Source organism: Zingiber officinale, chromosome 3A (genome assembly GCF_018446385.1).
Source record: "Zingiber officinale cultivar Zhangliang chromosome 3A, Zo_v1.1, whole genome shotgun sequence".
Lineage (NCBI taxonomy): Eukaryota > Viridiplantae > Streptophyta > Magnoliopsida > Zingiberales > Zingiberaceae > Zingiber > Zingiber officinale.
This window is the reverse complement of record NC_055990.1, coordinates 164,232,325-164,253,717: the sequence shown is the minus strand read 5'-3', so window position 1 is coordinate 164,253,717 and position 21,393 is coordinate 164,232,325. Positions and strand designations below refer to the sequence as shown.

Genomic DNA, 21,393 nt, shown 5'->3' with positions numbered 1-21,393 from the left:
TGTGAGTATGTTGTTTAGAGCTGCAAATGAGAGTGGAAGGATAGGATTTGATGGGATCATGTAAATGACCAAATCTGTTATGAAGAATAAGTACTCAAAAGATTGCTGAAGTTAAATCACTTGGCGAGCTCATCATTTTTTTTATATGTTGTAAATGTCGATCCGCGAGGTTCATTGTTGAGCAAGGGAACTAAGAAGGAAACAGTTTGTTAATTGTTCTCTAAAATAGAACAAGATGCTTATGCTGCTTGTTTTTTGGCATGTTTCATTATGCATACATATTGTATTTTAAGTGATCTGAATCTGGTTGATATCATAGATCCGAAAATTAGATGGATGATTCCTGTCCATCATATTGTATGTTTGTGCTCTGAGTTCTGAAAGGTATTGTTGTGATTCTCTCTATGTACTTGTCAAATTATTATAGTGCAGATATTATTAAGTAGCAGGACATTAAATGAGATCTTAACAGTGATGACTGCTGCTTACAGAAGCCCCATATGATAAAACTGCACTAGATCACAGTAAACTTTCACAGCAACACACTCGATTGAAAGGAAGCACTTCACCTCTACTTTACTTAATTAAAATTAAACTCGATCATTATTTTCTCCATGCTCAGTGCTCACTTCACTTCATTTCAGTTGATCCTGTCAAAAGGAACATGTATTAGATTTGCATTGTCCATATTTCTTTAAATCATAGATAAATCTCGTGAAATTAATCAAAACTTGCCGAGAGCAGTCGGCGTTGGGGTTGATGGGGTACGGCACGGCGACGTTGCACTTTGCCGGGATGCCGGAGATTAGTCCGGGCTGGATGCCCTGAACGCCGGCAGCCGTCCGCATGAGGCAGTTGCAGGTGGTCTGCCGGTCCTCCCTGCTCTTGGCTGCGGCGTTCAGCGACCGCACGCCGTTGCAGCAGCTGCCGGTGAGGGGCTGAATGCCCTGGACGTATCCCAGGCAAGGGAACAGGTACGACACCACTTGGGTGCAGGTGATCTGCGCTTCCACCGTCATGGCGGCGCCCAGGAGGATAGCGACGGCGATGAGACCGACGACCGGACGGCGAGCCATTGACGCAATTATATTCCTTACAATGAACGTTCTGCAAGGTGGTCAAGGCAAGTAGGCAATGACTCCGTATTTATAGGGACGTAGCTGGAGATGATTCAGTAAAGGATTAACAGGAGGGTGGTTGGATGCTGAATCCATTGCATTAGATACTTTGCCGGAAAGACTTTAGGCCAGCGGCGATGTAGGGTAAATTAATCAATGAATGGTTAAAGAAAGGCAGTAAAAGTTGGATTTTTTTTTTTTATCCAGCTTTTTGGACAGATTAATTAATGCTGAAGTAGTGTTATAATAATCCCATTGTACGCGATTGCATTTTGGACGATCGAAGCAGTAAAAGTTGGAACTTTGAAGCATTGCAGGGTAACATAAATATGAAGCATCTACCGCAGTACGTAGAGTTTAATGAATTGTGGTGGGTAGTGTTATTAATGGCGCACCGATTTAATGGTTCGGGAGAGTGCAGGTCTGCAGGAGCCTCATTTCACTGCTGGGACATCGTAGTGAGCTGTGGTCATTATGCATCGGCATTCGGGATTTTAGTCGCCGATGAAGTTAATACCGTTATAATTAGGATTGTAAATGAATCAAACGTTTATGAGTAATTTTGATGTTTGACTTGATAAGATTTTGTTTATGTTCGTTCAATATAAAAGGGTAGTCTGGTGCACGAAACTCCCGTCATGCGGGGTTCCGGAGAAGGATTCATTGTACGCAGTCTTACTTTGCTTTTTGTAAGAGGTTGTTTCTAGGATTCGAACCCGTGACCTTTTGCTCACATGACAACAACATTACCATTCGTTCAATATACACGAGATTAATTAAACAAATAAGCTTAAACATCTCGTTAAACTAAACAAACAAATTTGAACACCTACATGTTTAACTCGTTAACGTTCGTAAACAACGTTCATGAACAATATTCATTAATAAAATTCTTTTAAATATGTAATAAATAATAAAATAAAATAAATAAACAAATAAATTTTAATTAACAAACTCAATAACAAATCAAACAACTAAAAGTTTCAAACAAGTTTGAATTGAGAGCTTGATAACATCTAAACGAATCAAACTCAAACTAAGCTCAAGTCAAGTTCAAACCAAGCTCAAACCAAGCTTGAATTGAGAGCTCGATAACACTTAAATAAACCAAGCTCAAGCCAAGTTTGAATTGAGAGTTCGATAACATCTAAATGAACCAAACTCAAGCCAAGTTTCAAACAAGCTTAAGATCATAAAAAATAAATCAAGCCAAGTTTGAACACTCATCTCAAAAGCTTGGTTCATTTTAAGCTCGATTTGACTTGATTCAGTTATCTTATCAAACAAATTTAAACACCCCAAAATTCAACTCGATTCGACTCGTTTACGGCCTACTTATACTTTGGTTTAATCATTCTTCAAGACGTTTGCATAGCGTTTGAGACAAGTATCCATGTTGCCATAATGTCAGCCCGAAGATCAAGAGTCCAAACGAAGAAAATTGGAAGTACGAGACCTCAACAGGCTACACTATTATTCCCTCTCTTTGAGGATAAGCTAAACTAAATTATAACTGTATGTATTCTTCGTCTCCTCCATCCTCCCCTCTGTTAGTGCTTGTCGTCGTCGATTCCCGGGTCCGGCCCGGAGGGCGGCTGTTTCCCCCTTGGAAGAAAGTTGAGCAACAGCGGCTTGTAGTACTCCACCAGCAACTGCTTTTCCGGTATCGGCCGCGGCGGCGGGACCGCTGCTTCTCCCTCGCTCGGCAAAGCAATGTTTAAACTCGGATCGCCGGAGAGGATTCCGTCCAAGGACCGAGAAGAAGGTAGCTGCGGAGGGATGAGCAAGAGGAGGAGGAGGAATCCAAAAAGTGAGAATTGCGCCATGATTAGTTGTGATCAGGAGCAGAGGAAAACAGAGGAGGGGGAGGAGTTTATACGGAGCAGGGGAGGAAATTGAATCAGAGCAGAGTTTGACTTTTACAATTCTTCGTATGGCTTCTCGACTCGCACTCGTCAAAAATCTGGTGGAGCAGTTTGAAACTATGCAACCGATTTTTATTTTTTTCAAAGGAAATTGGATGGTTTTTTGCAGTGAAGTCAACAAACAGAGGTGTGGGAGGTGGTGGCAGTTGGATATATTTTAACAAAGTCAACGCATGCTGCACCGGCAACAAATGGAGTGTTCTTAGAAAACCTTCATTTTCCACAATTTTAAGGCCGTTTGTCAATGTGCATTAGGTAATATTTTACGACCTCTCAAATGGCAACGGCAACAGCAACAGCTGCGATACTATTGAAAATTCCTAGACTTGTTTCTGATTTCAAACCAGTGGTGTCGTCTTATTTGACTCCATGGAATGCAAAATGTTCTCCATGGACTTAGAAACGATCTCAGGAGCAAGGATGCTAAGAATGAAATTGCTAAAGCTAGCTTGATTGATATACTACATAATGTTCAGACTTCAGACTCCAAACCTTTGTTTTTTCAAAAATAATATAGTTTCAACTTAAACACGGACAGAAGCAAAGCAATCCATACAGCCTTTTGATTGATATACTACATGATGTTGTGTTGGCACTAGAGTACAAAAACTTGTAGTTGATGGACACAAATTGTTCACTGTGAGAGTTGATCACTCACTGACTGGGCAACAAACGTAGAGATGGATATAGACGGGCAAACCTTAAAGTTTACATACGTTGCACAATACAAGTTCGACAACTTCCAATTGTTTCTGCCGCATTCATCGCATTACATTGAGGCAACTACAGGTGGTTCTTCTGATACAGCATCATTGATGAGTTCAGCTTTCTCGGTCTTGCATGCATGAATGGCAGTGCAAATATCTGTATCTTCGAGGAACTTTTCACCATTGACGAGGATCAGAGGGCCATAGTGGAGGACCAGCTTCTTGCACTGTTTAGTGAGGATGAGAAAGGAAACATCAGATCAGAAACAAGCAGAGATTTTGATCCATTAGATTTTCAGCAACAGATGCAAGTGCCATTTCAGCACGAAATTATTTAGAGTTATTCAGTAATTAAACATTGTTGATTTCTATTATAAAAATGCTCAAAAAGATTACCTGTTGAACGTATTGCTCCACCTCGTTGCATTCCTTTAGAAGCATCTTAATTACCTCGAACTGTGTATTTCATTAAGTGGATATTGGGTCAGCATTTGCAAATAACTGTGGCCCATGTTTGATTAGTTTAACATATGGCTGAAGTTGCAAGAACACTAAAACAAATCATGGAAAATGTTTTCATTGGAAAAAACAAATAACTTGCGATGGGTGACTACGGGAAAAAAAAGTTTACTGCAATGAAACCAAAGATGTAATCTCAGGGCATGTTGCAGCAGGGAAAAACATGACGAGTCAAATCCAAATGTTGATAAAACATGTGTATTAATAAAACTGATGCTGCATAAAAGTACTGCAATGACGAAAACAAACAAACAAATGCAGTTCTAATATAAAATACAGGGTAGATTGAAATAAATACACATGAAGATAGACGAGCAAAAATGGCACAAAAAACAATGCCTACCTGTGCATCAGAATCTTTCAGCTTAACTAGTACTTTAGCAATAACATCATGGCAAATTGTGCAAGAATTTTCAGTTTTTAGTAAGCTGATGGAAGCCATTGCCTCACAAAGATTGAACTTTGTGCAGAACTCCTCTGGATGTATCTTGGAGATCTCAGCAAAGAAAAGTGCTGAATAATAGTCAATTAGCAGAAGGCACTGCAAGAAAATTTTACAAGTGAAGGATGTAACAAAGTGTAGAACGGAATTATTTTATGTACATACTGAGAAACTATTGATTGCAACAGAATTCTGTAAAAAGGGAAAAACAAATAAACAACCGTGATTTTACTGATGTAAAAAATACCTGCTCCTCAAAAGGTTTCATCTCAGAACACGCTTGATGAAGGGTCTCAATTATCTCAGTTTGAGTTTTGTTTTTACTGAGATACTGAGCAGCCTGTGATGCAAAGTTTTCACACAGCGTGCACAATTGTTCATTCCTTTTGACTCCCTTAAATGTTCTGATTGGGTTTTCAATTAGCTCAAAGTCAACTTCTGTAACTGGAATGATCAAGATGATGTTACAATGTATAACCAATTTAACTTAGAATATTAAAGCATATGACAGTAGGTTCACAAAACAGTAGAAATTACTTTTGGAAGTCCAATAATGTCATGGTCAAGGGGTGCTATTGCTCATAACTTGATACAAAAAGGAGGAAAAATAAATTACCAGACTAACATGTAAGATCTGAATCAAATTGCTTTAAGCAATGAAGATTTCAAAAGATTGTCAAACACAATAACAGATAATCAGACCTTACTAGGCTATTGTTCTCTTTGAAAGATCTCCCACTTATGAATCCATTATTTAACAATTCAAATTAAAAAAATGATAAAATGGGCGTCCATATATAAATATCCAGATAATAGCATTTAGAATCTGTTGAGTCTTTTTCACATTTCTTATCGGCAAAGTCACAGATCAAACCCCATTTGTTGCAGCATATACCCGTCTGATTGATTAAATGGAGTTCTTAAAATCTATAAGTAAACAGTTACATCAATAATAACTTTTTGAGAAATTCAATAATGCAAAGAGACTGACAAGCAGAAAAACTTGATTTGCAAGGAAAAAAGGTCTAGCCTGCTGTTACCGGTACAGCTACAATTCATGTGTTTAATTTACATCTTTTATTTAGTTTTAAATCATTATCTTCTAAATTTATTTCCACAATCAAAATTTAACATTATTCTAACTCAACAACAATTGACTAAACAGAGTCATCAACAAATAAGACAAAATTGAAGTTCATCCTCACAATTTGGCATGGCCTTAAGTGGAACCAAAACAATAGTACAAAGAAAAACATACATCACGACTTAATCTTCAGTCAAACATTTTTGCAAAATATCTTATCTCGACACAATTTCTAAAATCCTTTTAACACTTTACTCTTTATTAAACATTTACCAGAAAAGCTTCTGCTTACATTATCATGCATTTCTCAATCTTCAAACTACATGAAATTATTGAACTACTCAAGCTACCTCTTGGCCCAGCAAGTTATTTCATATTGCAAAAGAAATGGCATAATTTTTTTCTTCAAATGGACACTTCAGGATCTTCTTAGAGTGCAGATATCATGGATCTATATTGGGACTTTAACTTGGTCCACTGAAACTAGCATGTGACCTAAAGTTTGCAATTTCAAGTAGGTATTGCCCACAAAATTTTCAACATGAAATAGAGCAAATTAAAACAATACAATTTCAGAGGTGAGCAAATCAATTAGAAATGTTTTATCACCTGGAATCAACAAGATCAATTGATGATATCTGCTGTCCTCCATAATAAATTTGTATGAATATTACGAATGTAACATTAAGTAGATGCAACAACTATGCTAATTCATTTTTCTCACTAAAAAAATTGTGCATAACAAAATTGTAATTTAAGAGCAATAGCCATTATGGAATAAAGGAACAACAAGTATTATTATTACATACCCAAGACATCAAGTTCTGCCAAACTTCTAGCATCAGCATTTGCCCAGCCAATAACAAGAATAAGAACGAGGAAGAACCACCCTCTTGAACCCATTGAACCTTGTAAGTAAACTAATCAAGGATTTGAGCAGAGTCAACATTTATAAAATGGTGCATTCTTTAAAAGGAAGCATCCTCTATATACAACTTCACTACAAGTCTAATTGCACTATTGATTTGTAGTCAGCTATATCAGAAAAACAAAAATGGTAAATAGAAGCATTGATGTAGGTGAACATTTGCCTCATAATAAAATTGCTTTGTCGTGACTTGAAAACTACACTACATATCACAAAATCAATCTATTTTTATTCATGTTAACAAGGATAATCAAGTAGTAGCAAAGAACTGATGGACTTGCTGCTTCCTCTCAGTTATTTACACCAGCAGCATGCCTATTCATTATATGATTTGAAAGGAAAAACACTAATAGAGATTTGTAATAAGGAATCAAGCTTATGTGTTTTTTTTTTTTTCAAAATTCATGTAACTCCCAGTATCATCACACAAAAAGTCGATTCATAAAACTGAGTCTAACTTACAAAATGAAGCTATCAGATGTTTGTTATCCAAGTACTAATAATGGCTAGAGTTCAAAATTATGAACCCAGAATATTGTTAGTAATGGTCTGTCAAAACACCACCAAAAAGACAACTTCCCTCCCTTCATGCCCTAATATCTCTTCACAATGACAATGACATACTATTGTCTTTCTAGCTCCTTCCCATATATAGCTCCGCCATCTCATTCATGTAGGTTGTCATATATTAGCCCACTCCTACTTCTACTTATCATAACCTCTTTCTACCATCCTCCCTTATCATTTCCTTGTTCCTTCTTTCTTCTCACCTCTTTCTACCATCCTCCCTTATCATTTCCTTGTTCCTTCTTTCTTCTCATTAACACTACTCCATATAAATGAGGTTAATGATATAAAATAAACATACGGAAAAGAAGGAATTTATATATTTTGAATGTATTAGTCCACTCCTCCTCCACATTGGCCTAGTTACTTGAGCAAGTGAGGTTGAAGGAATTATTTGCGACATGGAAAAAAGGTACCATAATTCAGTCTTCAACAGCAACATCATTGTCATCCTTATCACTATTATCAAGCCACATGAGATCTATGTAAGGATATTTAATTATTAATATCCAGATCAATTAAATAATTTTTCATCACATTAACTAAGATTTTCTTAAGTTTAAAATACCCCAACTTCCCAACAATACTAATCAAAATCAAGCTAATACATGGATACTCAAAATTAGCTAACAATGTAAGCTCAAACTCGTTCTTTTTATGGAGGGAAACAATTGCTTTTCATTGATTTGGATGCACTTTAGAGAAGGCATTGTCTTGTTAATATAATGAAACAAAATCTGTATTATTAAGCAACAATCAATCAGTTTGTTATGTTAATAGCAAAGAATAAAAGGAAGCAAAAAGAAGCCATTAACTGTTTAATTTGAGAATTACAGGAGAGTATGTAGTGTCTAGAAACTTCAGTGTATAGTAGTGCACTAGACAATTGAGGAGCTTAATGAGCTTTGATATAGGTTAACACCTTATGAGCACAAGATAGAGATCTTATGATTCCATTAGAATAAGACAAGGCACGGAAGAAGAGACGAGAGAATCAAAAAACCATGCAGCTATCCATCACATGAAATTGTGTTAGAATTCAATAGAAAGAAACGACAGTATATATTTCACAGGCTAAAATTTCGAATGTAAGGCATTTGTTGAATACCAAACCTAAATTTGCTTCCGATTCAATTGAACCAATTTCACTAGCTAAAATTTCAAATACAAACTACCAACTGAGTCAGCTTATATCCAAATCAGCAAAAGACAGAATCAAGATCTCGAATTGAGCAGAGCGGTTACTTATCATTCTCGTAACTTGATCAAAATTGCACTTTTTAGATGCATCCAATTTTCTGTTTAAGCAAAACATGCAATGCTGTAAATCTAAAGCGAAATAAAACTCAATCGCTCGTCTTCGAAACACATAGAAGTGAAGAAGAAGATACAAAAACAGGGACGCTACTGAAGAGAAATCCACAAGAGGAAATTTCTAGTGGACAATACTACTTACAGCCTCAGATCTCCTCCCCGATTCGCGTTCTTGACGAGGAGCGTGGAAGATCCAAGGAGGAGAGGAGACGGCCTCGGGCCCTCGGCTAAATGATTGCGAACAAGGAGACGAAAGGGCATCTGCTGATAGGCCAAAATGTCCTGATCTGGTATTTTACTGCGGACACCGTTCATCTGTAGCTTAATTCCTTGCTTATTTGGACAGATATAGTAAATAGAAAGTATAAAACTAATTAATATCAATGTATATTTACTGAGAATAATGAAGTCGAGAATTTGATTTCATGGAACTTCTTCATTTTATTTTCATCTATAGATTAGAGAGGAATTGTGGGGAAGGAAATTTAATCCTCAATGTATTGCTTCCATTATTTTTTTCTCACCCATTAACACAACATGAAAGAAAGTAATGTAAAAAATAAATAAATTAATATCATCCAATCTATTTATCTCCGTACGAATTTTAGTAAATATTAAAGAAACAAAGATTTAACAATTTCGAAGCTTTAACACCCTCAAACTTGACTAAGTAGTTAAGCATGTATGGTAGCTTGTAGGACCGTAAATGAACAAAGATTAATTATGTTCGTTCAATATACATAGCTTATTAAGTTAATAAACAAGTTTGGTAAGAGCTTATTTATGTTCGTTGAATATATATAAGATTAATTAAACAAATAAGTTTGAACAACTTGTTAAGTTAAATAAACAAGCTTAAACACATGTATTCAACTCGTTAACGTTCATGAACAACGTTCATGAATAATGTTCGTGAACAACATTTATGAACAATATTCATGAATCATATTCATTAATAAAACTCTTTTCAATATGCTAAATAAATAATAAAATAAAATAAAATAAATTTAAATTACCAAGCTCAATAACCAATCAAACAACTAAAAGTTCAAACAATCAAATAAGCTTCAATTAAGAGCTTAATATCTAAATGAACAAAGCTCGAACCAAGCTCAAGTCAAGCTCGAACCAAGCTCAAGCAAAGCTTGAATTGAGAGCTTGACAACATCTAAACGAACCAAGCTCAAGCCAAGTTTCAAATAAGCTCAAGCTCAAAAAAAATAAACCAAGCCAAGCTTGAACACTCATTTCAAAAGCTTGGTTCATTTTAAACTCGGCTCGGTTACCTTATCAAACGACCTTGAACACCTCAAACCTCAACTTGGCTCGGCTCAACTTGTTTACAACCCTAGTAGCTTGGAGGTTGCCATGAATAATAGTAGCTTGGAGGTTGCCATGAATGCGTTGCTGGAGCTCAGTGTTCTTCATGGCTCCATGTGCATTAGTTGATGTAGGCTTGTCATCCACATGCACTTCGACGTCTTCGATCGGATACCATTAAACACCTCGCAGTCATGATTACACTGCCATTTAGCTAGCTACCAAACATGGCCATGATATAACATCACTCAAGTTTAAAGTCCCAATCAATAACACTCAACCACTTAACAGTTCAAAGAGGGAAAACAAGTTAGAGGTAATCTGTACACATATATATATCGATTCAACTAGGATTGATTGAGATTAATTAATTAAAACTGATTAATTTTCAGTTGAATTGTCACGTTCATGGCCTTAGTTTAGGATTTTCAACACTTAATTTCGTAGCCAATTTGTACACTTTTTTTCTCTATCAATCAATCTTACAACAACTGTTATTTATGCTAAGGCATTTCGTCGAGCACCTTCCGGGAGACGTTGCTTTTGAATTCTCGCAGGAATTGAATGCCTCCGACTTTTAGCTTTTTATGTTGGCGTAGGCGTCATTCCCACAACACTACAGCTGCAACTCCACTGGGGCTCGAATCATCATTTCCCACCGCAGCTACAAATATCCGATTGCAAGTGGCGACTCCAATCCACGAACCCGATTTGTGGTTTCTTTTGGACAAAACAACAAGCAGGCTGTGCGCACTGAGTTCGTTCTTATTCCGCGCTCTACGCTCAGCAGCATGTCACGCTGACTTTGTCTGCTTCAAACCGTTTTTATTTTTTTTTAATATCTATCCCGACCGGAGTGGATTTTAACCCGCGAGTGCGACTCCACTCATCCGGTTCAATTGCTCTTACCGGAGATGACAGGTCCAAACTTGCCATCGAAGGCCGGCGTTAAATGAGTAAGACGTCAGCATTACGTCAGGATGACTTCATTGTTCCGTAAAAATATATGAAAATATTTTTATTCAGAAATTCGTTTCATGGCATGGGCAAGGCCTCAATTATTCCAATCAAATATATGAATTTTTATTAATTATTGCCTCAATATTATGTCATGCTGACATGATACTTTTTGGTTGATATATATGTTCAGTATGTCTTTTATACCATACTGAGAAACAGAGATATATTTGGATCGAGGTAGATGCAAAATCATAGATTCGCATGCATCGCCTAATCATCATTTATATCGATTAAGTTGTGAATTTCTGATGGACACTAAATGCACCAACCTAGCTAGAATATTAATGATAGCCATTATGATCCAACCAATTCATGGAGGTTGAAGTTATAGATCTAGCAGATACAACTCAACAAGACAACCGCTTCATAATTTATTGTAGATCTGAGTAGAACAATACAGAAACAGTATTCGGTAACTGCATGGATGACTGACTTTGCTTCATGTTAAAATCAAGAGCAAGATTGCGTCGGCTGTCATTCACTCTCTTAAGCTTGCAATAATATGAGCAATCTATGAGGATAAAGTTAAGATCATATATGTATAATGTATGATTTGATATTAGTTATCAGCAAATTTTCTAGTTCTCATGTACAAAATTGTGCAGAGAAGTGATCCCACGGAGCAAATGGCGCCCCAGAGGACGAAGGTTCTGCCATAGCAAGCGGTGCCCCTGCAACTATGGCTCCCTTCTTCGACTCCTCTTTGATAAAGAAGGGCCGCGAGGTACCCGAACACGAAGGAGCCCAGAGGAATGTTGGCGACGACGATGTTGTGGTTGATGCTGAAGTGTTTGGTCCCGAACAGCTCGGTGGTCGCAGAGACAGCGATCGAAGTGATCGCGCCGGTGAATGCTCCGATGATGGCGGTGCTCATGTACAGTGACAGCCTACTCGAGTTGAATAGGACGAAGAAGGCTACTGCCATTGGGGCCATGAGAATTGCCATGGATGCGGGTCTTGAAATCATGCAACTTCTTCTGAAATTAATAATATAATAATATAATCAGTATAATGGTTGATGGAAAACATGATCGTGAATCGATTTTGGAATGAATGAATGAACAACTCACTTGGAGGAGTAGTAGTCGAGCAGAAACGGAAAGAGACGGCCGAAGAATCCGAAGGAGGAGGACAAGGAGACCAAGGTGGAGGTCTCTTCTCGTTGAAGTCCACGGGACTCGGCGATCTGACCCAAGTTGTTGAGGAAGACCAAGCCAAGAGTTGCGCTGAACAAGTAGCTGAAAAAGTACAACCAAAAATTCAACTCCCTAAGAATTTGAACTCCCCCAAGTCCCTCTGCCTCTTCCACGTTATGGGCTTCCATGTCGTCCTCTTGTTTCACTTGCAGTTCCTCGCCTCTCTCCCCTGTTTCGACGTCGTCGAGATCATGAATTCTATTCTCCTTCTTGTTCCTGCGCGTTTCTTCCATGACGTCCTTCAGTTTCACGACCAGTGGCACCGCCAAAGGCGAGGCTAATAGAATACCGAGGCTCAGAGCGTACTCTCTGGTGAAGGCGCCCTGGGAAGTCGATCTGACGGTGCCAATTATGGCGGAAACGCCGGTCGCAAATGTGACTACGAACATTGCTATGAATCCGAGACTCGAATTGGCCGACACACTTTTTCCTGGAAGAACGAACCTCATGAACGGTGCAACGACGAGAGCAACTAGAACAGGGGCGACGGAATTGAGGAGGAGGTAGTGCTTGGCCTTGTGGTGCGACTTGTGGTGGAACATTGCGCCGGCCATGACAGTGAACACCTTGGCACTCAGGCCGACGTAGCTCGTGGAGAGGCCGACCACGACACGGCGACTATCGGCGGTGAAGTTCTTGATGCACACGAGGTAGCATGCCGTGTTGATCCAGCAAATGCCGTTGCCGCCAACCGCCGTGAGCAGGAAGATGTGGGCGTAGGAGAACTTGGGGTGGTCGAGGAAGAGGAACTGCAGGCCGTATCCGAGCAGACCGAGGGCGGCCCCAATTGCGGCGACGGACCAGGGAGGGAGGTAGACTGAAGCGAGGCCGGAGAACCAGCCAAAGAGCTTCCCAGCATCGGAGGCGAAGGCGAGGAAGTTGATGCCGACTTGGGAGATGGACTTGAGGTCCTTGAGCTCCGACGAGTAGACCGGGAAGTCAGTGTTGGGTCCGTTGAAGGTCTGGAGCCAGATAGTGGCGATCAAACTCAGCCATTGAAGTGAAGGAGAAGGAGAAGCCATGGTTGCGGAATGAATGTGGAAGGTCATGTAGTTGGGTGGTGGTGTATTTATGGGATGAATTCAGTGAAATCTTGACACGTGGTTTCTTTTTCAGTTGAGCCTGTTACATTATAATTGTCATAATCATGACAGTCATTAAAGGAAGATCCTTCAGTACTGCAAGCTTAAACAAATGCTGCCCTCGCATAGTCTCCTAAATATTTAGGATTTGATTTACCAGTCGGTGTGACATTAAAACCCTCTTCACGAAGAAATCGTGTCTGCAGGATGTTTTATCAAACACAGATTCTTAAAATTCTGAAGGCAAAAGGATTGAACTCATATTGCATGCCGACCATCTCAATACTTTTTGGAGAAACTTTTGTTAGCATCAAACTAAGCATTACCATGTCTAATTTCAAGGAAGCAGCTTGCTGTAGTAGAAAGTGCTAGAACTCATAACAAAGCTATATAGCATTTACTAGAGAATCTACGTCTGGAGTCACCACCACACGCTTGCCAGGCTCTCCCAAGACGCAGCAGTGCTTCTCTTTGACATTAATTGCCGCAACCTGTTGGGCGAAATCACATTTTACTCCAGGATATACCTGCACAAAGTTTCCAAGTGTCACTAAAATAAACAGAAAGTGAAGATTTAATAGAGAGCAAGAAGAATGACTGATGACTAATAAGAACGAAGAGAGCATGGAGTTTGTGCACTGACATCAAAGAAGGAATCTCCCAACTTCATCTTCATTTTTCCGCTTCGGTGCACCATTATTTTGCCAATGAGCCCTTCAGGGAGATCTTCCAACTTGCATCCATTAGTAAATTGCTTTTCCAACTTGCCAGTGCTTCTGCCAGCCCCATCAGCAGCAGGTTTCTTGACTGATGGAAGAGTTGGAGGAAACTGGAAAAGAAACATCTGTTTTGCCGCACTCTTTTCCTGCTATCAGACATAATTTTAGGTCAAAGTAATGGGTGAATTAACCTTGTACGGTTATACCAGTAGAGGAGAAGATACAAACCATCAACCCAAGCTCTTCTGCTGGACTAATTTTGCTACAATTCAATGCTACAGGTGCTGAGGCTTCTCCAAACTCCTCTTTATCGAGAATTTCTGGAATAAATCAGATGTTACTTACAGAAATGCTCACAATCTATGTTGCTTTAAGAAAACAGCATCATGTTTACCTGGATTTCCTGAATAAGGCCTCCTTAATGGTAGGGTAACCGGATAATATGAGTTTTCATAATCCTAGGACCTCAATGTGAATTACTGAATTAAAGAACTTAGAAAAATTATAGTTTGTAGTATAAATGCAATTTCATACAGTTACTAACCCAGGGATCGACATAGTGACTTTTTATTTTTGGAATTATTTCACCATCATCAATGTCTGAAGAAAAGGAGAAATGTCAGACTAACATGCCATAGCCGGCCCTGATGAAACCAAATACCAGTTACTACCTTGAATCTCATTTCTTTCAGCCTGGTTTACTTTGGCCTTGCCTTTTGGAAACGATCTTGCAAATTTGGAATCAACATGTCCAAATGCAACTTCTGTTTGAGCAACTGCTACATGAAGAGATCACCAAACTTGTTTTAAAAGAATAATGAACTTTTAAAAAAATGGACAAATTTCAAAAGTTTAACAAACTTGCAAAAATTTTAAAACAAACCCTAACAGTAAGCCCCAAACTTTGAATAGCACATTGACATACCACAGTCTAGGTAGTTGAAATAGACCAAAGATAGTTTTAGGAGATTAATCATCCCATATTAAACACTTTATAAATTAATCCATGCAATTCCTTTATGTTGAAATTGAGTCAAAAAGAAAGGAAAGCATAAGCATAAGTTTTATGCATTTCATTTGTTTATCCTATCAAAATTTTAAAGAAGAGGAAATCATTCCAATCCCGTGAATCCAATTTGGAGTCGAATTCCTCTTCTTTCTTTTCTCCCCAAGAAGATACCAAAAATAAGGAAATAAAAATATTGTTTCTTCTCGTTTCCTTTGCTTTCTGCTTCTTTCCTTTCCTTCCTTTTCTCCATGTCCAAAGTAAAGGGACAATCCATCCCAGAAAGTAATAAAAGACTTGCTTGCACAGACTAAAAAGTCAAAACAATTATCATATCTAACATATTTTTAAATGATAAAAAATATAGAACACAAAATGTGATACTGAAATCAGACTTTTTGGAACAAGGGACAATTTGCTTCTTACTTTTTGCAACAATCAACTAAGTTCAAGCAAGCTGCTCTTACCTTTCCTATCGCTTGACAATGTCTTCTGTAGTAACCCACTGCCCTGTTCAACAGAACTACAAGTCATCAAGGACAATAGGTTCTTTTAAAAATTAAAGGCGCAACGCAAAAAATTTACCATGGTTGCTCTCTGAATTTTTAAAACCAGTTCTTTGCCGACAACCTCATGATAACTCTCAGATGGCTCCCTAAGGTTTGACAAGATATGAGTTCCAAATACCAGACCCATGGAACCAAAGATGACAGAATAAAACTTACTCGTTAGCTACAGTTCGTTTTCGTGCCTTCCGAGAAGGTATTTTTGGTACAAATTTCAGCTATAACAACAAAGAAGCAACGATCAAACAAACTCAGGAAACGAACAAAGTTGCCCTTTAGAAGAATACAATAAGGGCTCGCAAAAGCAAACCTTTTTTGGAGATTGAGAATTTGAACTTCCGCCCTCTCCTTTCCTCATGTTTTCTGCTTGGAAATTTCTACGCACATTTAACAGAACAAGAAAATTGGACTTCCCACAATCTTCCTGGGAGCATAAAAAAATTTACAAACAAAAGAAGAGCAGTTAGGTATAGTATTACAAGAAGAAAATTGATGGCTTAGCGATGCTGAAGAAGTAAACCGACTTTCCCAGTGCAAAATGGCCGGAGAAGCACAGCCACGAAACTGCGACTGCGGTGAACGGCGACAAGACTCCAAAGATCCGGCGAGAGATGAGAGACGGGAGAGAGCGAGGAGGAAGGGAAGGTTTCAAGTTCTATCCAAATTCCAAGTGGTCCACCGATCGGAAGACGAGGTGAGAAAATATCTCCGGGAATCGAGTCAGAAGCTTTTTTGCTGAACTTCCCTTTCTGCCCTCCTTCTTCCCATAATTTTCGAAGTTTCGAGGAGCATAAAACAATTTCCATAATCATAAGAGTTTAAAATAATAAGTTTTTGAAAACGGAGGGCAAATTTAAATTATTTGAATACTCTAAGGGGCTAAATCGAAAATAGAAATGTCGTCACCTCTATAAAAGAGCCGACGTTCCTTCTCCAGTATGTCAGATGGGTCGTCGCCGACAACGAGCGCTGCCCGCCCGCCTGCCTGCCTGCCTGCCTGTGGCGGCCGAACAAAACGAAATTTGCCTAAAGAGGTTTCTTTTCATCCTTTGTCTGTTTCGATTAGGTCCTCTCACTCAAGATAAAGATTAAATCTTGCCGTAGTTTTTGTTTCGCGGGTATAAATTTTTTTGCATGGATTGTCTTTGGGCCGGAAAGGCGGAAAGCTCTGATTCTTCAAGTGCGCTTCTTGCAGTTCTTGCAAGATGAACAAGGGTCCAAAGCTTGATATTGCAATGGATCGAGCTCCTGGACATGGAGCAACTTCATGAATGTGATCCTGATGACAGATGGTACTCGCTAGTGCTTTAATAACTTTGTAAACAAGGATGTTCTGTTCTGCTCACTGCTCAGACAATATAATTCGTGGAGAAAATGAGAAATGCTCGGTTTGTGCCAAGTGCATCGGTATATAGCTATAAGCCATGTGATCAGTATACCCGTCAGCGAATGCGTAGCAGATGGTGTGCATATTATTTGCTAACGCTGATGAGAATGGAGGGCAGAAATCATGAAGTCATCATAGTAAGATTATCGCTGGTTTCGTTTTGGTAAATAATTTTTATGAAGCAGATGAATTGTTTGATGAAATTCTTCAGAGGGGTCCCCCCGGGTCCTGTTACTTTGCTACTTATAAGACCTATACAAATGGCCTCCATAATAAGCAAGTGTATCTTTATCAAACTCGTCAAATGCTATTCTGCATGAAGGAGCTGGTTCCAGCCTTGATTTATAGAACTTCAACACTTTGATGGGATGATTACGAAGCAATGGAACTCATGCAGGAGGTTTGCAGGAAGAGCCTTCAAGTGAATTCTCATATGAAATCTAGGGTTATTCTCAAGAAGGTGGAGGAAGTACAACATCTAAAAAAAAGATAGCACAGTCCACGAAACTCCCGCTAATGCAGGAAAGGGTTATTGTACACAGCCTTAACCTACTTTGCAAGAGATTGTTTCCGAGACTCAAACCCCCCGTGACCTCTAGGTCACACAGTAATAACTTTACAGGTGGAGAAAGTTCAATAACTATTGACAAAACATGGCAAACAAGGGCCTTTGACATGGTATTTTTCCAACGTTGTTTTGTCAAGACTTCTCTACTTTGAGGCACAACTGAAATGCATTAGGAGTTGTTCAGCTTCCAACGTACTAAATCTTGTACGCTTTTGCTGGTTGGGCTCTAAGTGTCTGTCATGAACCCTTGGTTGCCTTGACATCATTTTAGAACCTTCACTCAAATTGTATGCCATTTAAAGTTTACTGAATGTGAAGCTGAAGATGGAGTCAGTATATGCAAAAAAATAATTTTCACCGCCAACTGCCACAAACCTGCAGATGGAAGTGATGAGAATTTTTGCTTTGAATAGCTGGATTGAAAGTGTCACCCTCAAGGTACGTTCCTGATCGTCTTCATTTGTCTCAGCTGGCTGGTAAACATGGCAATCCAATTTTTGGTCCAATATATGCATTTAATTTTGTTTGTCAATTCAATCTTCACTTTTGAGAGGCAATGATGGTTTAACCATTTAAATACATGCAAGAGCCTAATATTATCTGGTTCCATGTGCTGATCAAATACTTGATGGTGGTCTGGTTACCAACCATAAGCTCACAAAAATTAGGTATGCTATATGAAGATATAAACTCACTGGAACAATTGTTCTTGAGTTTAGATTTCTCCAAGTATATTATTGACTAAGATTTAGATTTTCTTTCTTGTGTTTATGATACCTGGCATGATGATTAATTAGACTCATATCCATCTACTTTGATGGATACTTCAAGCATATATGAAAAATACACTCCATTATGTATATATCTGTGTTGGGCTAAGAATATCGTACATCCTCTTGAAGAATCATTTAAAAGAAGAAGAATCAGTTAAAAGCATATTTGTTTTTGTGCTTGGACAGTTAGATCCATTTCAGTCTCTTATGAATTACTCAAAGTCTACATGATATATTGAACAGTGTTCCCATTGTTGGCAATTGAATTCCTATGATCTCAATCTCACCATTAACCCGCGATTCAACTATAGTTATCATAAGTTTTTTCATATTCATGAATTGACAATACAATGATAGGTCACCTCTGTCATCATGTCCTTCTCATTGTTCCAAAATATAAGATGAAGTAATACCACTTCAAGTAAAGGAATCACATTGTGAGTGATTTTTTTTTTTTTTCTATTTCCTATTTATATAGTATGACAATGACAAATTTAAGCATCTCATTCTTGAAAAATACCAATTCTACATATCATTTAGTTAATCTTGTTGGCAATCTCTTTGATCTTCCTCCAATCGACAAACGCAAAATTCATCTTTTCTGCAAAAATGATCAAATCAAGTCTGGCATATTCTCCTCTAGTTAACCACCATAATTGATATATTCAATGCTGAAGATAATGAGTCATTATAATTCCTTTAGGTTATATGGGCGTAGAATATAGTTAACAGAAAATTTACAGAAACAATTTCTTATGATATCACCAATGGCCAAAATATTGGGGCAAATAGCATGCTGTAGATCTGCATGTCGGTTTGCAAACAGTCAAAATTAATTCCTGTTGGATCTTGTAGCATAAGGGGACCTTATGCAGAAATCACATGCAGCCCCTGCATGCTTACTATGTTCAAAATATCATGTCAAAAAATTAGATAAAAAGCCACATACAAAAGGCCAAAAAGCTAGCTTAGAACAATTTCTAAAACAAATTTCAGAAGCAATTCAGACGATTATGTTTACTGAAAAACTTACTCCCTAAATTACTTTCTGAACCTTTTCTCTTGAGAAAATTCCAAGTCTTTCAATGTATAATTCAATAGAGGCCATATGGATAAATTAGAGATCAGAGAGAGAATCAGGCCAAATAGAAACAAAGATTAGCTAGGAATTGAAGATGAGAGAAGCATAATCATCTTAAAATAACCATCTTACCGATGTGAAGGTGGCAGTGTTTTTATCTGGTTTCAAAAATCAGTAAACTACTTTTCTCTTCACTTAATTTTCAGGAGGGTTGAGCATGATGGAGAAGATGAGCACATGAAGAACTTTCCATGAATAATCAATATTTTGTGATCAATGCATACCAAAAAGAAAAAAAAAATGGTGACGGTAGAAAGTAATGCACGTGCCCTGCTTCTCCATCCCGCTCAACTCACCTTCTTCCAATGCAAGAACCAGTCATCATCCCTCACTTCTATTTATACTGCTTCAGTTTGTAATTTAAACCCTTTTTATTAACCAACTATAATTATTGGTCCTGTTACCTTCTCCCTCTTGTTTTTTACTTCTTTGCATCTTGTCCCTGTAAAAGATGCACACCTATGTTGCTTGGTTAAGATCGAACACTTGTAGGTCCCAGACCCGCAAAGTTTGTCAAATAATTGATTACTGTATCCACCCCTTTTGTCACTGAAAAAATATAAAGCTAAATGATTGATGACTCAATTTTCCTCTCAACATTGAATAGCTAGGCAGCATGATCAGATATATGAAAGCAATATGATCTTGAGGTGCTTGCTTTGTCACTACTGTATATAAACATTCCATGATGTGTGGGTTTTTGTAACTCAAATATTTCATTGTGAACAGAACTTTTCCTTGAAACAACCATGAGCTAGCAGCACCTATAATATTTACTATATTCCCTTTTTTTTCTCTCTTTTATTCCTTTTCACCATTGAATAATGTAGGTCTGGTTTGCTAGGTGAAGTTGATGAATGAACAGTGGCGTGTTTAATTTTTTTAGTGAAACAGAGCGAGGAGGAGTGGATTTGGTGTCGAGGAAGATGAAAGGGACCAGACAGCTAAATGCTCAGGCAAAGTCATGATTGTTGTTTTCAGATGAAAAAAAGAAGGGAAATTATGTTGAGAAATTGTATAATGAAACTGACATCGAATGCTGGAATTGGATACTAGTTATGAACTGGTGGTGTTATCATTTGGCCAATGTGCCACCTTAAAGTCTTGTGATAAACATTGTTGTGCATTTATTTCCTTTTAAACCCAACACTAGTTGGATTTTATTTATTTCATTGTTTGCTCAATTATAGTGTACAGATTGTCATTGTCTTATGACGCAATGGATAACTATTAGTTCCGTTAATTCATGTACGAATATCAAAAGTGACTATTGAATTTGTTGATTCGTGAATGAATACCGGAAACGGTATTTTAAATCCTATTGATTCCGTAGAATGACAGGGAGATAGACAATTAAACTCAACGTTTGGGTGGAAATAGTATGACCGTAAGTTTTTATTAATAAAAATAAGACATTTATATAGACTTCAATCATAATTCATAATTATGAAAAAAGAAAGAAATACTAATAAAAAAAAATTCTAAACATATAAAATGTCCTAAACGTATAAAAGATACGAATTAATTTTAAAAAAAATCACATTTTTTGTTCCAGCATCATCTTGCCACAATTTTCTTGTCTGAAAATAGTTAATGGGGTCCCATTAGCATCATTCAAGAGAATTTCATCATTACATACCAACCATCACATGCTGCTTAATTAACTGCTGAGTGGATTGTTCTAATTAATCCGGTGCTGAAAATTTTCAGGCGTATTTTTCTTTGAGAAATGAAGAGACGAATGTTCATCTGTTCGTACAAGAACAGAATCATATTCATTGGAGGGTATGGTGTGTCAAGAAGCCACCTAATTAAGGAGCCCTCTAAAATTTATATACTTCCTTTTCCTTTGTTTGTGGGCAGAAATTTGAGCTACTTTTAGTGAGTCAGTTTAACCTGTTGAAATTTCAGCTCGAGGAGATAAATAAATTTATCTAGCTACCAATAATCAATAATTAAAATTTTATTTTATTAGATTAGTTGCCTATATGAATTTTTATACGTTAAAAAA

General features: G+C 37.8%; 4 protein-coding genes and 2 long non-coding RNA genes across 10 annotated transcripts; 1 reads left to right on the top strand and 5 right to left on the bottom strand.

The window, feature by feature from the left end:
- Positions 1-410: 410 nt before the first annotated feature.
- On the bottom strand, positions 411-1,133 carry LOC122053337 (non-specific lipid-transfer protein 1-like). Its single transcript, XM_042615354.1, has 2 exons — positions 736-1,133; positions 411-650 (listed from the first exon to the last, which is right to left on the bottom strand). Exons 1-2 carry the CDS (start codon positions 1,074-1,076, stop codon positions 641-643), a joined length of 351 nt encoding a protein of 116 aa, XP_042471288.1. The 5' UTR covers positions 1,077-1,133; the 3' UTR covers positions 411-640.
- Positions 1,134-3,580: 2,447 nt separating this feature from the next.
- Positions 3,581-9,046, bottom strand: LOC122053333 (prosaposin-like). 2 transcript variants are annotated; one of them, XM_042615347.1, is made up of 8 exons: positions 9,000-9,046; positions 8,747-8,902; positions 8,536-8,588; positions 6,605-6,715; positions 4,959-5,155; positions 4,613-4,810; positions 4,147-4,206; positions 3,581-3,977 (listed from the first exon to the last, which is right to left on the bottom strand). In XM_042615347.1, the coding sequence occupies exons 1-8, from the start codon at positions 9,029-9,031 to the stop codon at positions 3,813-3,815; spliced, it is 972 nt and encodes a 323-aa protein (XP_042471281.1). In that variant the 5' UTR covers positions 9,032-9,046; the 3' UTR covers positions 3,581-3,812. The 2 variants fall into 2 exon arrangements, with proteins under 2 accessions (XP_042471281.1, XP_042471282.1); XM_042615348.1 differs by lacking the exons at positions 8,536-8,588; positions 9,000-9,046 and having other exon boundaries at positions 8,747-8,885.
- LOC122053338 lies at positions 7,396-8,529 on the bottom strand. The gene is made up of 2 exons (XR_006132186.1): positions 7,494-8,529; positions 7,396-7,442 (listed from the first exon to the last, which is right to left on the bottom strand). It is a non-coding gene; the product is annotated as an uncharacterized LOC122053338 (long non-coding RNA).
- Positions 9,047-11,291: 2,245 nt separating the features above from the next.
- On the bottom strand, positions 11,292-13,337 carry LOC122053330 (protein NUCLEAR FUSION DEFECTIVE 4-like). Its single transcript, XM_042615344.1, has 2 exons — positions 12,015-13,337; positions 11,292-11,921 (listed from the first exon to the last, which is right to left on the bottom strand). Exons 1-2 carry the CDS (start codon positions 13,187-13,189, stop codon positions 11,504-11,506), a joined length of 1,593 nt encoding a protein of 530 aa, XP_042471278.1. The 5' UTR covers positions 13,190-13,337; the 3' UTR covers positions 11,292-11,503.
- A 137-nt stretch (positions 13,338-13,474) lies between these two features.
- Positions 13,475-16,319, bottom strand: LOC122050883. The gene is made up of 11 exons (XM_042611751.1): positions 16,038-16,319; positions 15,824-15,937; positions 15,673-15,731; positions 15,533-15,602; positions 15,415-15,457; positions 14,613-14,720; positions 14,486-14,541; positions 14,336-14,399; positions 14,170-14,261; positions 13,866-14,087; positions 13,475-13,749 (listed from the first exon to the last, which is right to left on the bottom strand). The coding sequence occupies exons 1-11, from the start codon at positions 16,317-16,319 to the stop codon at positions 13,609-13,611; spliced, it is 1,251 nt and encodes a 416-aa protein (XP_042467685.1). The 3' UTR covers positions 13,475-13,608.
- A 132-nt stretch (positions 16,320-16,451) lies between these two features.
- On the top strand, positions 16,452-20,563 carry LOC122053339. 4 transcript variants are annotated; one of them, XR_006132190.1, is made up of 3 exons: positions 16,452-16,547; positions 16,709-17,906; positions 20,269-20,563. It is a non-coding gene; the product is annotated as an uncharacterized LOC122053339 (long non-coding RNA). The 4 variants fall into 4 exon arrangements; XR_006132187.1 differs by having other exon boundaries at positions 16,463-17,906; XR_006132188.1 differs by having other exon boundaries at positions 16,463-17,906; positions 20,227-20,563.
- The last annotated feature ends 830 nt before the right edge of the window (positions 20,564-21,393 follow it).

What these genes read in the sequence shown, in the direction of transcription:
- LOC122053333 (XM_042615347.1), bottom strand. Translation starts at nt 9,031, where the DNA reads ATGAAATCAAATTCTCGACTTCATTATTCTCA. An exon ending in CGGGGAGGAGATCTGAGGCT is followed by an intron (nt 8,589 to 8,746) that starts GTAAGTAGTATT and finishes TTGCTTAAACAG; the next exon opens with AAAATTGGATGCATCTAAAA. An exon ending in TGAAAGATTCTGATGCACAG is followed by an intron (nt 4,207 to 4,612) that starts GTAGGCATTGTT and finishes TGAAATACACAG; the next exon opens with TTCGAGGTAATTAAGATGCT.
- LOC122053330 (XM_042615344.1), bottom strand. Translation starts at nt 13,189, where the DNA reads ATGACCTTCCACATTCATTCCGCAACCATGGCTTCTCCTTCTCCTTCA. An exon ending in CTCGACTACTACTCCTCCAA is followed by an intron (nt 11,922 to 12,014) that starts GTGAGTTGTTCA and finishes TATTAATTTCAG; the next exon opens with AAGAAGTTGCATGATTTCAA.
- LOC122053337 (XM_042615354.1), bottom strand. Translation starts at nt 1,076, where the DNA reads ATGGCTCGCCGTCCGGTCGTCGGTCTCATCGCCGTCGCTATCCTCCTG.
- LOC122050883 (XM_042611751.1), bottom strand. Translation starts at nt 16,319, where the DNA reads ATGGAAATTGTTTTATGCTCCTCGAAACTTCGAAAATTATGGGAAGAA. An exon ending in GGCCATTTTGCACTGGGAAA is followed by an intron (nt 15,938 to 16,037) that starts GTCGGTTTACTT and finishes TTATGCTCCCAG; the next exon opens with GAAGATTGTGGGAAGTCCAA. An exon ending in CAGAAGAGCTTGGGTTGATG is followed by an intron (nt 14,088 to 14,169) that starts GTTTGTATCTTC and finishes GTCTGATAGCAG; the next exon opens with GAAAAGAGTGCGGCAAAACA.